General features: G+C 38.2%; 1 protein-coding gene across 1 annotated transcript in view; it reads right to left on the bottom strand.

Moving 5' to 3' along the window:
- Positions 1-16,361, bottom strand: part of TTC29 (tetratricopeptide repeat domain 29) — a 267,121-nt gene that overhangs the window by 188,253 nt on the left and 62,507 nt on the right. Inside the window, exon 5 of the mRNA XM_061191617.1 lies at positions 5,063-5,275. Within this exon, the coding sequence (XP_061047600.1) occupies positions 5,063-5,275 (213 nt within the window). The remainder of the gene's footprint in view (positions 1-5,062; positions 5,276-16,361) is intronic.

The following is a 16,361-nucleotide window of genomic DNA, read 5'->3' as shown; positions in this document are numbered from 1 at the left end:
AAACTCAAAACAAACAGAAGTAAATAATAAAGACTAGAGAGGAAATAAGTGAAATAGAAAAAAAATAGAGGATATCAATAAAACAAAAAGTTGGTTAATTGAAAAAGTCAACAAAATTGACAGAACTTTAGCTAGACTGAACAAGAAAAAAAAAAAGAGAAAAGCCTCAAGTTATGAAAATCAGGAATGAATGAGGGAAATCACCACAGTCCTTACAGAGATAAAAAATATTTTAAGAGAATATTATGGACAATGGTATACCAACAAATTAGGTACAGTAGATGAAATGGAAAAATTGTTAGAAAGACACAAACTACTGAAATTGACTCAAGAAGAAATAGAAAATATGAATAGATCCACAACAAGTAAAGAACTTAAATTAGAAATCAAGATACTTTTCACAAAAGAAGCCCAGAGTGCTTCACTGGTGAATTCTACCAAATATTAAAAATATAATCAACACCAATCCTTCACAGACTCCTCCAAAAACTTAGGAGAAAATACTTCCCAAATATGAGACCACTATTATTTTGACATCAAACCAGACAAATACACCACAAGAAAAGAAAACTACAAACCAATATCCATTATGAATATAGACAAAAAATTCCCAACAAAATACTATCAAAGCCTGTCCAGCAGCATATAAAAAGGATTATACACCAGATCAAGCTGGATTTATCCCCGGCATGTAAGGTTGGTTCGACATCTGCAAATCAATCCATGTAAAATACCATTGTTATTGGAAAGGATAAAAACCACACGAACATCTCAATAAATGCAGAAAAAACATTTCACAAAATCCAATCCTTTTTTGTGATTAAAAAAAACCCTCAACAAATTCAGAATAGAAGGGAACTTCCTAAACCTGTTTAAAAAAGTATCTACAAAAAAACCCACAGCTAACATTACACTTTATGGTGAAAGACTGAAAGTTTCTGTCATAAGATCAGGAAGAAGACAAAGATGTCCTCTGACACCAATTCTATTTAACACTATACTGGAGGGTCTAGCCAGTGCAATTAGGCAAGAAAAAGAAAAGGCACTAGTGGGAGGCAAACTTTTACCTCTATCTTAGGGTTTTTTGGCTGTGCCTGAGAATTAAATTGACAAAAGACAGAATATCAGGAGAAAAGCATACAAATTTACATAAGCTTCAGGTCACATGGGAGCCTTCATAAGGAATGAAGAGCAAAGAAATGGCAAAACCTACCTGCTTTAATATTGGGTTGAACAAAGATACGCAATTGTGGAAAAAAATATAAAGGAAGGAAGGTTAAAGAAGATGAGGATTATTTTAACAAGGTCTGCTTGTGCAGAATTCTCTTGGCCTCGGCTTCCAATCAAAGAATGTTTCTTTTCTCATGGTACAGGGCATCTTTCATATGGGTGTTTCCATTTCCTATTTTTAGGAAGAGGAGGGGAGATTAGAATGCTCATTTTTGCCTCTTGTTTTTCAAGTGTCTTTAGCTCACAGTACTCTTTATGCCAAAGTGGCATTTGGGGTGGCATATTCTGTTACCCTTAAGCATCAAGATCAGAAAGAAATGAGTAAAACTATACTTGCAGATGACATGATCTTACATATAAAAAATCCTAAAGACTCCACAAAAAACATCAAAGATAATAAATGAGTTTAGCAAGGTTGCAAGATACAAGATCAATATACAAAAGTTGATTTTATTTCTACACACGAGCAATGAACAATCTGAAAATAAAAGAAAAAATTCCATTTTCAACAGCATCAAAAAGAATAAAATATTAGAAATAAATGTAACAAACCAAGGGCAAAATGTGTACACTGAAAACTATAAAACATCATTAAAAGAAATTAAATAACATGTAAATAGACTGATAACCATATTCATGAATTGGAAGACAGTGTTAAGATAGTGATATTTCCCAAACTGATCAACAAATTCAATGCAATCCCCATCAAAATCCCAGTTGTCATTTTTGGAGAAGTAGACAGACTGATCCTAAACATCATGTGGAAATATAAGCAATGTGGAAGAACCAAAGCAATATTGAAAAAGGACAATTTGGAAGACTCACACTTCCCAATTTTAAAACTTACTACAAAACCACAATAAAAAATATGCAGTAGTAGAATAAGGACAGACATGAGGATCACCGCAATAGAATTAAGAATCCAGAAAACAACCCTCACATTTATGGTCAATTATTTTTAACAAGGGTCTCAAGACAATTTATTGAGAAAGAACAGCATTTTCAACAACTGGTACTGGGGCAACTGGATATCCACATACAAAACATGAAGTTGGACCCTCTTGACGTCACACACACACACACACCCCCCTAAATATAGGAGTTAAAACTATAAAACTGTTAGAATAAAGTGTAGAAGTAAATCTTCATGAGTTTGGATTAGTGGAAGCCTTCTTAGTTATGATACCAAAAGCACAAACAACAAAAGAAAAAACAAATTACTTTGCACTTTATCAAATTAAAAACTCGGGTTTCAATGGATACCATCAGAAAGTGAAAAGAAACCAAATCTGATGAAGGACTTGCATCTAGAATATTAGAGGATTCTTGTAACTCAATAATAAAAGGACAAAATAACCCAATTAAAAATGGGCAAAGAAACTGAATAGACATTTCTGCAAAGAAGATATACAAATGGGCAATAAGCACATGAAAAGATGATCAACATCATTAACCAACAGGGAGATGCAAAATAAATTCACAGTGAGATATCACTTTATAACTACTAAGATGACTATAATAAAAAGACAGAAAGTAACAAGTACTGGTGAGGATGTGGCTAAATTGAAATCCTTTATACATTGTTGATGGGAATGTAAAACGGTTCAGTGACTTGGGAAAACTCTTTGCCAGTTCCTCAAGAAGTTAAACATAGAGTTATACCACCCAGCAATTCCATGTCTACGTATATACCCAAAGGAATTGAAAACATGTACACAGATGTTCATAGTAGCATTATTCATAATAGACAAAAGGTGGGAACAACGTAAATGTCCATCAACTGATGAATGGATAAAGAAAATGTGATACAACCATACAATTGTGTATTTGGCCATAAAAATGAATGAAGTAGTGATACCATCTACAAGATGGATGAACCTTGAAAACATGATGCTAAGTGAAAGAAGCTGGGCTCAAAAGAATACACATAGCATGATTCCATTTGTGTGAACTATCCAGAAGAGGTAAATCTACAGAGACAGAAAGTAGATTAATGCTAGGGGATAGGGGAAGGAGGGTATGGGGAATGCCTTCTAATGAGTATGGGGTCAATGTTGATGTTTGTACAACTTTGTGAATTTATTAAAGACCATTGATGACTGAAAGATGAAAATAATAGAATAATAGAGTCATGAGACCACTGTATGGCTGGTGCTATACTTGTGCATTACACCAAGGTGCCCTAACTAAGGTGCACAGTGGATGTCAGTCCGCCTTAAATACCATGTAAACCAATGTGAGAGGCAAGCCTTATCCATGCAATCGTCAGCTTGCTGCTTCAGGTTCCCTGACCAAAGTAGGAGACAACAGTAAGAAGGGATGCTTTGTCCCAGAGCATTTCAGCGGCTGTCAGAGCTCTGTAAAATGCTGTGCAATCTTTTAACCTGTCTACTATCTTATATGAAAAACATGGGCACAAATATTTATTGGCTTTAAAAGATATTAAAAATTATTACAGCAGAAGAAGCAAGTTTTCTCCTATTCTCTTTATCTGTCCTTTGGAAAGTGAGAGATGCTTTCAGAAAGGAGATGGCTTGGCAGGCTCTGACTATTGGAAGAGGGCCTAGGAACCTTGCTTTCTTTGTGAACAACCTTACAATTTAGCAAATGTGAACCTAAAGTGAAATATCTTTTCCTAACTGATAACATTAACTTACATTAAAAGTCCACATAACTTTTCACGTGACTAAAGTTAGCTGCTGTAATTGATCTAAGAGCTAACTACTTATGTCAGTGTGTACCCCTTTGTGGAAGGTACTAGACCACCATTCATTTAAAAGCAGTTCATTCAATGGGATACATCTTTCACTGGGGGTGATGTCCTATGGGTATTTTAACAAATATTACTTTTAAAAATTAACATAGAGAATAAGTTTAGATTTTACTTTCACTCTTTAAAAAATTAAAATCAAACCCAGGAAATCAGTCCTGTTTACTCCATATAAGCCATTTGTTACTCAATAAGCCAATTGATTAAATATGTCCACAAGCTGATGAACTTTCATTCAAGAGCATAACTTCCATCTTTTTCTCCTTCATGAAAAGTAATTTATTAATATACTACTCTGAGGTCACAAAATATCCTTGCATCTCACAAAGTAAAAGCTTATGAGTATATGTTCCAATTTTTTTCTTTATATATTATACATATTTTAATGATAATAGAATATTAAGGATATGATCAGCTGTCACAAAAGCATTTTCACTGCTGTAAGCGTGCATACAAATCACCTGGAGATCTTGCAAACCTGCAGATTCTGATGCAGTTGGTCTGGGCTGGGGCCTGAGATGCTGCGTTTCTTATAAGCTTCCTGGTGATGCTGAGGCTGCCAGACCAAAGGCCACACACTTTGACAGGCATGGGTCTAAAATATATTCAAGTTCTATCTTCCTGTTACTCTTAACTAAATATTTATCATACCTTTCCTATTACCCCACCATAGGGAATTTACAAACAATGAAAGGTCTCTCAGATTGTAAGAAATATATGACCCTAAGCACACACACACACACATGCGCACACGCACACACACACACAGAGTTAACTTTTGCAAATGACCTTACTTTCTCATCATGGGTTTACTGTTCTATAACATTATTCCCAGAGGGCTGCAATTTTGGAGATAAAGCTTTCAAGAAACGAATGGATTTCTTGCTGTCAGCACTAAGGTCCCTCTGTTTTACAGTGAAATTTGAAAGTATATTGATGGCATTTGTCCCTGCATTTCATAGGAAATAATCACCCAAACACTTGACGATTTTTACCTCCCTCTTGGGAGAAGCAGTATCTGCCCATTAAAGGCAGCAATGTGAGATGCTCTTTTCCACCCACCTTCTTTGGCTATTTCAGAAGCTTTTATTAGAATTCTGATGGCCTGTTTGTATTCTTTATTTTCCAGCATTTCGTCTGAGAGTAATCTGTAAGTCCTCAGGAGACTCTCACAGGCCAAAAAGTTGAGAACGCGGCCTGTCTCATCCTTCCATATCCGTCCCTGCGTCAATTGATGGAAGGCCTCATAATGCTCCGCAGCTTCCAGAAGCTGACCTGAAGAATAAAAGCCATTCATAAATACAAACCACAGGCCAGAACATATTTTCAAATATTTTGCATACATCTTGTGCTTTACTATTAAAGTGTGTGTGGGCGGGGAGAGAACCATGGAATGCAGCCAAGTATTTCTAAGGCTGAAGAGGACTTCAGCTGGGAAAGGAGCTATCTCAATTTGGACCTCAGATTCAGCACTGATTTTGAATGGACACCCGCTAAAGGCATATACTTGGGCTAGCAGAAATTGAGGAGAATTGCAAATGTTTAGAGACGGTGTGAATGTCAAGTAATAATTATTAATAACAATCATATTAGCTAACATTTATTCAACATTATATATGCAAGGAACTGTGCTGTGCACTTTATATGCATTTCTCATTTAATTGTCAAAACAGGCCTATGGAATAGAGAATTTTAAAATTACAATGTAACTTAACTGCCCTTCTCAATTATATTTTATAATATAGTCCGAAATATATCTTCTCAAAGCCAAAACTCTAAATTAACTTTAAGTCATTTGATTCCCTGAAATGTGAGCAAGCACGTTTCTGGAAGGGTAGTTTGTAGTTCCATGATATAGATTGTATTTTACTTGTGAATTGCCTTGTAGAAATGCACACAAAATCCTGTAATGTAAATGTTCTTTTATGGTATTGGAGTTACCTAATTGGAATGAACTGGAAAAGCACTTACATCTAGGCATTTCAACAATCGTACTTAAGAGTGAGTGCAGGCTCCAAACAGACAGCCTGAATTCCTATACCAGTTTTACCATTTTTGCTGTTTAGCCTCAGGTGAATTACTACACTCTCTGTGCCCGAATTTAATTCTTCTGCAAGTAAGATTATAGTGTAACTATTCAAGGTGTTATTGTGAGAAATGAATTAATACCTGTTCAATATCTGATACAGAGTAGGTACTCAATAAACACGGCTGCTGTTACCAGTTGGCATAGTGATAATATTTTTAAAAACCCACAGGCCAATTGAATTATAGCCACTATTTATTTTCCCTTTCTTTAAGTACAACATAGTCTTCCTGCAAAATATGTAGTTGAGTCCTTATGACAATATTATCACAACTGATTAAATTAACCTATGTAGGCCATATTAGGCTCAATACATTTCCTCAAATAAGATGCACTGCATATTACAGATTGGACATTCCAGGATACTGTAGCCACTGCCATCACTATTGCATATAATTTCCTCCTATTTTTGCACTGAATTTCCTATCAAAATAAATATTAAAAATGCACAGATGGGGTCTGGGCAAGATGGCAGAAGAGTAAGACGCGGAGATCACCTTCCTTCCCACAGATACATTAGAAATACATCTACACATGGAACTGCTCCTACAGAACACCCACTGAACGCTGGCAGAAGACGTCAGACCTCCCAAAAGGCAAGAAACTCCCCACGTACTTGGGTAGGGCAAAAGAAAAAAGAAATAACAGAGACAAAAGAATAGGGACGGGACCTGCACCACTGGGAGGGAGCCGTGAAGGAGGAAAGGTTTCCACACACTAGGAAGCCCCTTCGCGGGCGGAGACTGCGGGTGGCGGAGGGGGGAAGCTTCGGAGCCACGGAGGAGAGCGCAGCCACAGGGGTGCGGAGGGCAAAGCGGAGAGATTCCCTCACAGAGGATCGGCGCCGAGCAACACTCACCAGCCCGAGAGGCTTGTCTGCTCACCCGCCGGGGCGGGCGGGGGCTGGGAGCTGAGGCTCGGGCTTCGGAGGTCGGATCCCAGGGAGAGGACTGGGGTTGGCTGCGTGAACACAGCCTGAAGGGGTTAGCGCACCACAGGTAGCCGGGAGGGAGTCCAGGAAAAGGTCTGCAGCTGCCGAAGAGGCAAGAGACTTTTTCTTGCCTCTGTTTCGTGGTGCGCAAGGAGAGGGGATTCAGAGCGCCGCCTAAACGAGCTCCAGAGACGGGCGCGAGCCGCGGCGATCAGCACGGACCCCAGAGACGGGCATGAGACGCTAAGGCTGCTGCTGCCGCCACCAAAAAGCCTGTGTGCGAGCACAGGTCACTCTCCACACCGCCCCTCCCGGGAGCCGGTGCAGCCCGCCACAGCCAGGCTCCCGTGATCCAGGGACAACTTCCCCGGGAGAATGCACGGCGCGCCTCGGGCTGGTGCAACATCATACTGGCCTCTGCCGCCGCAGGATCGCACCGCATCCGTACCCCTCCCTCCCCCCGGCCTGAGTGAGCCAGAGCCCCCAAAGCAGCTGCTCCTTTAACCCCGTCCTGTCTGAGCTAAGAACAGACGCCCTCAGGCGACCTACACGCAGAGGCGGGTCCAAATCCAAAGCTGAACCCTGGGAGCTGTGCGAACAAACAGAAAGGGAAATTTCTTCCAGCAGCCTCAGAAGCAGCGGATTAAAGCTCCACAAACAACTTGATGTACCTGCATCTGTTGAATACCTGAATAGACAACGAATCATCGCAAATTCAGGAGGTGGACTTTGGGAGCCGGATATATTAATTTTTCCCCTTTTCCTTTTTTTGTGAGTATATATGTGTATGCTTCTGGGTGAGATTTTATCTGTATAGATTTGCTTTCACCTTTCGTCCTAGGGTTCGGTCCATCCGTTTTTTGTTTGTTTTGTTTTGATTTTTTTACTTAAAAATTTTTTTTTCTTAATAAATTTTTTCTTATTTTTTATTTTAAAAAATTAAAATTTTTTAAAAATAAATTTTCTTAATTTTTTCTTATTTTTTATTATAAAAAATTAATAAATTTATTTTTAAAAATTTAAAAAAATTTTTTCTTAATAAATATTTTCTTAATTTTTTTCTTATTTTTAATTATAATAGCTTTATTTTATTTTATTTTATTTTATTCTCTTTCTTTCTTTCTTTCTATTTTTTTCTCCCTTTTATTCTGAGCCGTGTGGATGAAAGGCTCTTGGTGCTCCAGCCAGGCATCAGGGCTGTGCCTCTGAGGTGGGAGAGCCAACTTCAGGACACTGGTCCACAAGAGACCTCCCAGCTCCATGTAATACCAAATGGCGAAAATCTCTCAGAGATCTCCATCTCAACATCAAGACCCAGCTTCACTCAATGACCAGCAAGCTACAGTGCTGGACACCCTATGCCAAACAACTAGCAAGACAGGAACACAGCCCCATCCATTAGCAGAGAGGCTGCCTAAAATCATAATAAGGCCACAGACACCCCAAAACACACCACCAGACGTGGACGTGCCCACCAGAAAGACAAGATGCAGCCTCATCCACCAGAACACAGGCACTAGTCCCCTCCACCAGGAAGCCTACACAACCCACTGAACCAACCTTAGCCACTGGGGACAGATACCAAAAACAACGGGAACTAAGAACCTGCAGCCTGTGAAAAGGAGACCCCAAACACAGTAAGATAAGCAAAATGAGAAGACAGAAAAACACACAGCAGACGAAGGAGCAGGGGCAAAACACACCAGACCTAACAAATGAAGGGGAAATAGTCAGTCTACCTGAAAAAGAATTCAGAATAATGATAGTAAAGATGATCCAAAATCTTGGAAATAGAATAGACAAAATGCAAGAAACATTTAACAAGGACGTAGAAGAACTAAAGAAGAACCAAGCAATCATGAAAAACACAATAAATGAAATTAAAAATACTCTAGAAGGGATTAATAGCAGAATAACTGAGGCAGAAGAACGAGTAAGTGACCTGGAAGATAAAATAGTGGAAATAACTATGGCAGAGCAGAATAAAGAAAAAAGAATGAAAAGAACTGAGGACAGTCTCAGAGACCTCTGGGACAACATTAAATGCACCAACATTCGAATTATAGGGGTCCCAGAAGAAGAAGAGAAAAAGAAAGGGACTGAGAAAATATCTGAAGAGATTATAGTTGAAAACTTCCCTAATATGGGAAAGGAAATAGTTAATCAAGTCCTGGAAGCAGAGAGAGTCCCATACAGGATAAATCCAAGGAGAAACACGCCAAGACACATATTAATCAAACTATCAAAAATTAAATATAAAGAAAACATATTAAAAGCAGCAAGGGAAAAACAACAAATAACACGCAAGGGAATCCCCATAAGGTTAACAGCTGATCTTTCAGCAGAAACTCTGCAAGCCAGAAGGGAGTGTCAGGATATATTTAAAGTGATGAAGGAGAAAAACCTACACCCAAGATTACTCTACCCAGCAAGGGTCTCATTCAGATTTGATGGAGAAATTAAAACCTTTACAGACAAGCAAAAGCTGAGAGAGTTCAGCACCACCAAACCAGCTTTACAACAAAGGCTAAAGGAACTTCTCTAGGCAAGAAACACAAGAGAAGGAAAACACCTACAATAACAAACCCAAAACATTTAAAAAAATGGGAATAGGAACATACATATCGATAATTACCTTAAATGTAAATGGATTAAGTGCTCCCACCAAAAGACACAGACTAGCTGAATGGATACAAAAACAAGACCCATATATATGCTGTCTACAAGAGACCCACTTCAGACCTAGGGACACATACAGACTGAAAGTGAGGGGATGGAAAAAGATATTCCATGCAAATGGAAATCAAAAGAAAGCTGGAGTAGCAATTCTCATACCAGACAAAATAGACTTTAAAATAAAGACTATTACAAGAGACAAAGAAGGACACTATATAATGATCAAGGGATCAATCCAAGAAGAAGGTATAACAATTGTAAATATTTATGCACCCAACATAGGAGCACCTCAATACATAAGGCAAATACTAACAGCCATAAAAGGGGAAATTGACAGTAACACAATCATAGTAGGGGACTTTAACACCCCACTTTCACCAATGGACAGATCATCCAAATGAAAATCAATAAGGAAACACAAGCTTTAAATGATACATTAAACAAGATGGACTTAATTGCTATTTATAGGACATTCTACCCAGAAACAACAGAATACACATTTTTCTCAAGTGCTCATGGAATATTCTCCAGGATAGATCATATCTTGGGTCACAAATCAAGCCTTGGTAAATTTAAGAAAATTGAAATCGTATCAAGTATCTTTTCTGACCACAATGCTATGAGACTAGATATCAATTACAGGAAAAGATCTGTAAAAAATACAAACACATGGAGGCTACACAATACACTACTTAATAACGAAGTGATCACTGAAGAAATCAAAGGGGAAATCAAAAAATACCTAGAAACAAATGACAATGGAGACACGACGACCCAAAACCTATGGGATGCAGCAAAAGCAGTGCTAAGAGGGAAGTTTATAGCAATACAAGCCTACCTCAAGAAACAGGAAACATCTCGAATAAACAACCTAACCTTGCACATGAAGCAATTAGAGAAAGAAGAACAAAAAAACCCCAAAGCTAGCAGAAGGAAAGAAATCATAAAGATCAGATCAGAAATAAATGAAAAAGAAATGAAGGAGACAATAGCAAAGATCAATAAAACTAAAAGCTGGTTCTTTGAGAAGATAAACAAAATTGATAAACCATTAGCCAGACTCATCAAGAGAAAAAGGGAGAAGACTCAAATCAATAGAATTAGAAATGAAAAAGGAGAAGTAACCACTGACACTGCAGAAATACAAACGATCATGAGAGATTACTACAAGCAACTCTATGCCAATAAAATGGACAACCTGGAAGAAATGGACAGATTCTTAGAAATGCACAACCTGCCGAGACTGAACCAGGAAGAAATAGAAAATATGAACAGACCAATCACAAGCACTGAAATTGAAACTGTGATTAAAAATCTTCCAACACACAAAAGCCCAGGACCAGATGGCTTCACAGGCGAATTCTATCAAACATTTAGAGAAGAGTTAACACCTATCCTTATCAAACTCTTCCAAAATATTGCAGAGGGAGGAACACTCCCCAACTCATTCTACGAGGCCACCATCACCCTGATACCAAAACCAGACAAAGATGTCACAAAGAAAGAAAACTACAGGCCAATATCACTGATGAACATAGATGCAAAAATCCTCAACAAAATACTAGCAAACAGAATCCAACAGCACATTAAAAGGATTATACAACATGATCCAGTGGGGTTTATTCCAGGAATGCAAGGATTTTTCAATATACGCAAATCAATCAACGTGATACATCATAGTAACAAACTGAAGGAGAAAAACCATATGATCATCTCAATAGATGCAGAGAAAGCTTTCGACAAAATTCAACACCCATTTATGATAAAAGCCCTGCAGAAAGTAGGCATAGAGGGAGCTTTCCTCAACATAATAAAGGTCATATATGACAAACTCACAACCAACATTGTCCTCAATGGTGAAAAACTGAAACCATTTCCACCAAGATCAGGAACAAGATAAGGTTGCCCACTCTCACCACTATTATTCAACATAGTTTTGGAAGTGTTAGCCACAGCAATCAGAGAAGAAAAAGAAATAAAAGGTATCCAAATCGGCAAAAAAGAAGTAAAGCTGTCACTGTTTGCAGATGACATGATACTATACACAGAGAATCCTAAAGATGCTACCAGAAAACTACTAGAGCTAATCAATGAATTTGGTAAAGTAGCAGGATACAAAATTAATGCACAGATATCTCTTGCATTCCTATACACTAATGATGAAAAATCTGAAAGTGAAATTAAGAAAACACTCCCATTTACCATTGCAACAAAAAGAATAAAATATCTAGGAATAAACCTACCTATGGAGATAAAAGACCTGTATGCAGAAAATTATAAGACACTGATGAAAGAAATTAAAGATGATACAAATAGATGGAGAGATATACCATGTTCTTGAATTGGAAGAATCAATATTGTGAAAATGACTCTACTACCCAAAGCAATCTACAGATTAAATGCGATCACTATCAAACTACCACTGGCATTTTTCACAGAGCTAGAACAAAAAATTTCACAATTTGTATGGAAACACAAAAGACCCCGAATAGCCAAAGCAATCTTGAGAACGAAAAATGGAGCTGGAGGAATCAGGCTCCCTGACTTCAGACTATATTACAAAGCTACAGTAATCAAGACAGTTTGGTACTGGCACAAAAACAGAAATATAGATCAATGGAACAGGATAGAAAGCCCAGAGATAAACCCACGCACATATGGTCACCTTATCTTTGATAAAGGAGGCAAGCATATACAGTGGAGAAAAGACAACCTCTTCAATAAGTGGTGCTGGGAAAACTGGACAGCTACATGTAAAAGTATGAAATTAGAACACTCCCTAACACCATACACAAAAGTAAACTCAAAATGGATTAAAGACCTAAATGTAAGGTCAGACACTATCAAACTCTTAGAGGAAAACATAGGCAGAACACTCTATGACATACATCACAGCAAGATCCTTTTTGACCCAACTCCTAGAGAAATGGAAATAAAAACACAAATAAACAAATGGGACCTAGTGAAACTTAAAAGCTTTTGCACAGCAAAGGAAACCATAAACAAGACCAAAAGACAACCCTCAGAATGGAGAAAATATTTGCAAATGAAGCAACTGACAAAGGATTAATCTCCAAGATTTACAAGCAGCTCATGCAGCTCAATAACAAAAAAACAAACAACCCAATCCAAAAATGGGCAGAAGACCTAAATAGACATTTCTCCAAAGAAGATATACAGATTGCCAACAGACACATGAAAGAATGCTCAACATCATTAATCATTAGAGAAATGCAAATCAAAACTACAATGAGATATCATCTCACACCGGTCAGAATGGCCATCATCAAAAAATCTAGAAACAATAAATGCTGGAGAGGGTGTGGAGAAAAGGGAACACTCTTGCACTGTTGGTGGGAATGTAAATTGATACAGCCACTATGGAGAATGGTATGGAGGTTCCTTAAAAAACTAAAAATAGAACTACCATATGACCCAGCAATCCCACTACTGGGCATATACCCTGAGAAAACCATAATTCAAAAAGAGTCATGTACCAAAATGTTCATTGCAGCTCTATTTACAATAGCCAGGACATGGAAGCAACCTAAGTGTCCATCATCGGATGAATGGATAAAGAAGATGTGGCACATATATACAATGGAATATTACTCAGCCATAAAAAGAAATGAAATGGAGGTATTTGTAGTGAGGTGGATGGAGTTAGAGTCTGTCATACAGAGTGAAGTAAGTCAGAAAGAGAAAAACAAATACAGTATGCTAACACATATATATGGAATCTAAGGAAAAAAAAAAAAAGTCATGAAGAACCTAGTGGCAAGACGGGAATAAAGCCACAGACCTACTAGAGAATGGACTTGAGGATATGGGGAGGGGGAGGGGTAAGATGTGACAGGGTGAGAGATTTGCATGGACATATATACACTACCAAATGTAAAATAGATAGCTAGTGGGAAGCAGCCGCATAGCACAGGGAGATCAGCTCGGTGCTTTGTGACCACCTAGAGGGGTGGGATAGGGAGGGTGGGAGGGAGGGAGACGCAAGAGGGAAGAGATATGGGAACATATGTATATGTATAACTGATTCACTTTGTTATAAAGCAGAAACTAACACACCATTGTAAAGCAATTATACTCCAATAAAGATGTTAAAAAAAAATGCACAGATAAAGACAAATAGTATTTTCAAAGAAACACAACAAAGATGTAGAATCAGCAAATAAGCTGTACAAAAATTCAGTAAAGACATGGCCAGTCTGAGTCGCATGCAGTAGGAGGGCATATCAGCAAAGATACATAGAGAGAGGCCGGTGTGTGCTCCTGAGCTGTTTATAAAGTTGTATTATGAAATTTTCACGTGATAAAAGACTACAAAGCCATAAATACGATATACAGAAGAATATTTGATTACATGGACAGGTGCTTATGATAAGTGAAAATATTGAAAAACATCAGATAACATTTACAAAGCATTATCAGTGTTATATGGGTGATGAATTGGTTTCTTTTCTGCTTTCTTTCCTGATTATTGGCATTTTCTAATGTTTCTATCAACAAAATGTGTTCAGTTTGTAAAGAGAAATATATAATGGAAACTATTTTAAAATTAATGCCCAGTCCTTTTTCATTTTGATGCAAATACTGAAGGTTGAAGTTGACTGTTCTATCTTTACATTTAACTGACAATTTTTCTCTTACCTACCACAAAAGCAGGCATAGTTTTTCACCTCTCTCCTGCAGCACCTCTGCCCGAAACACCTTTCTCCAAATACCCATGACTCTCGTTTCTTTTTTAAAACTCGAATGGAGCGTTGACATATATGTGTGTTATGTTTCCTCTAAGTATATTTCTGCCTGTAAAGTATAGCTCTGTATCCCTGGAAAGATGTATACGAGAGTTCTTTTTTTTTATCCAGCATCCATCTATTTATAAAGTATGGATACATATTTCTTTTTGGCCATGTGAATAGGGACAAGTGGATACAGGGAACTGTGAGTAAACCAGATAGTTCCAGAAAAACTTGGGACCATAAGGAGACTAGGAAGGGCCTAACAGCATCTGTGGTCACACACAGTAACCATATGGAAAGAGGGTCCAAAAGTGTGTTATAAAATAACAGATTCACTAAGAATTCCAGGAGGAGAGCCAGGAGATGAAGCTTTGGATAACCCGACTAATTACAATGAGATGCAAATGAGGCATAATGATGTAAATAGCATATGAGAACTGATAGCTGGGTCCAAGATTTGATCCACATGGTGGAAGAAAGGGGAGGTAAGGGGAGGGGAGGGTGAAAGTGGGGAAAGGATATGTGGAGGAAATGGGGAGAGGGCTGAAGAGGGGGAAGGGGGGGGGGACAAAGGTGGGGACCGTGTCTCTGTATTCCAAACAAGCCAGACTTCCCTCTGTGTTACTGATGTGATTAGGTTTCCTGCACAGGCTAAGCAGAAATGAAATGAGAGGTTCTCGGGACATTGGTTTCAATTGGCCACTATGGAAGGGGGCCTTGGAATGATTGAGAAACAGACTTTTCAGCTGAGTTTGATTTTTGCTTGAGCACTTGGGGCTAGTATCAGTGTATTGCTTAGGTCATGATTATCAGGCAAGGTTCAGCTCCTACAAGGATATATTTGAAGTCTGCCATGAGGAAGGAGCAGTCCAAGATGCTTGGGTAAAAGGAACAGGGAGCTACTATTTCTTGAAGGCCTACTGGGTGCTAGTCAAAATGGAACGTTTTTTTCCCCAGACATTATCTTATTTAACCTTCCAAAACTGGTGCAGTAAATATGACCTTTCTTTTGCACCAAAGAGAAAACCGAGGCTCACAAACATTAAATGACTCACATAGCTAAAAAGTCATGTTTAGGATTTAAATCCAGGATCACCAAATGCCCACACAGCTTAGTTCTGCCACATTAGGTACAAGTCAGAAAACTTGGGTGGAGTTAAGTTAGGTTCTCTGGACGTAAATATCTGAAGTTAAAAACAATGCTTGAGTTATGTGATTTCTAGTCTCTACCATTTCTATAATTCTGTGACTCTACTCAGGCAATCACAAGATCCTCCAACATGAAAGAACAGATACTAGCCACTGATGTGCTTCTCATTGGTCTTCTTGAAGGAGTCTGATGTAAAACCAGCTCTGTAACCTGCACCTAAATTCTCTAACCTAAACCGTGAGGTGACATCCATGGGGCGAAGGCACCTAGGATGTCCCATACTTAGTCCTAACCTGTGGTCACAGGTTATTCATGGTTTCATGTCCCCTTCCTTAACCACTTTGCCACAGAGGAGGTCACTGGGGATTCTGACCAGCACAGCACGGTTTTTTTAATTAATTTATTTATTTATTTTAAAATTGTTATTGGACTATAGTTAATTTACAATGTTGTGTTAGTTTCAGGTGTACAGCAAAGTGATGCAGTTATACATACACATATATCCACTCTTTTTAGATTCTTTTCCCATACAGGTTATTAAAGAATACTGAGTAGAGTTCCCTGTGCTATACAGTAGGCCCTTACTAGTTATCTATTTTATACATAGTAGTGATCAGCACTGTTTTAAACCCAGGTGACTACGTAGAAGAAGAAGAGTTTTCCAGCCCTTCTCAGATGTAGGGAATCGTTTCTAAAGTTATTTGGTGGCAAATAGGACTGTAAGTAAGCCAGCAAGGATTTGATCCAAATAATCAGAAGTACACAAA

Source organism: Eubalaena glacialis, chromosome 5 (assembly GCF_028564815.1).
Source record: "Eubalaena glacialis isolate mEubGla1 chromosome 5, mEubGla1.1.hap2.+ XY, whole genome shotgun sequence".
Lineage (NCBI taxonomy): Eukaryota > Metazoa > Chordata > Mammalia > Artiodactyla > Balaenidae > Eubalaena > Eubalaena glacialis.
This window is presented reverse-complemented; position numbering and strand designations above follow the sequence as displayed.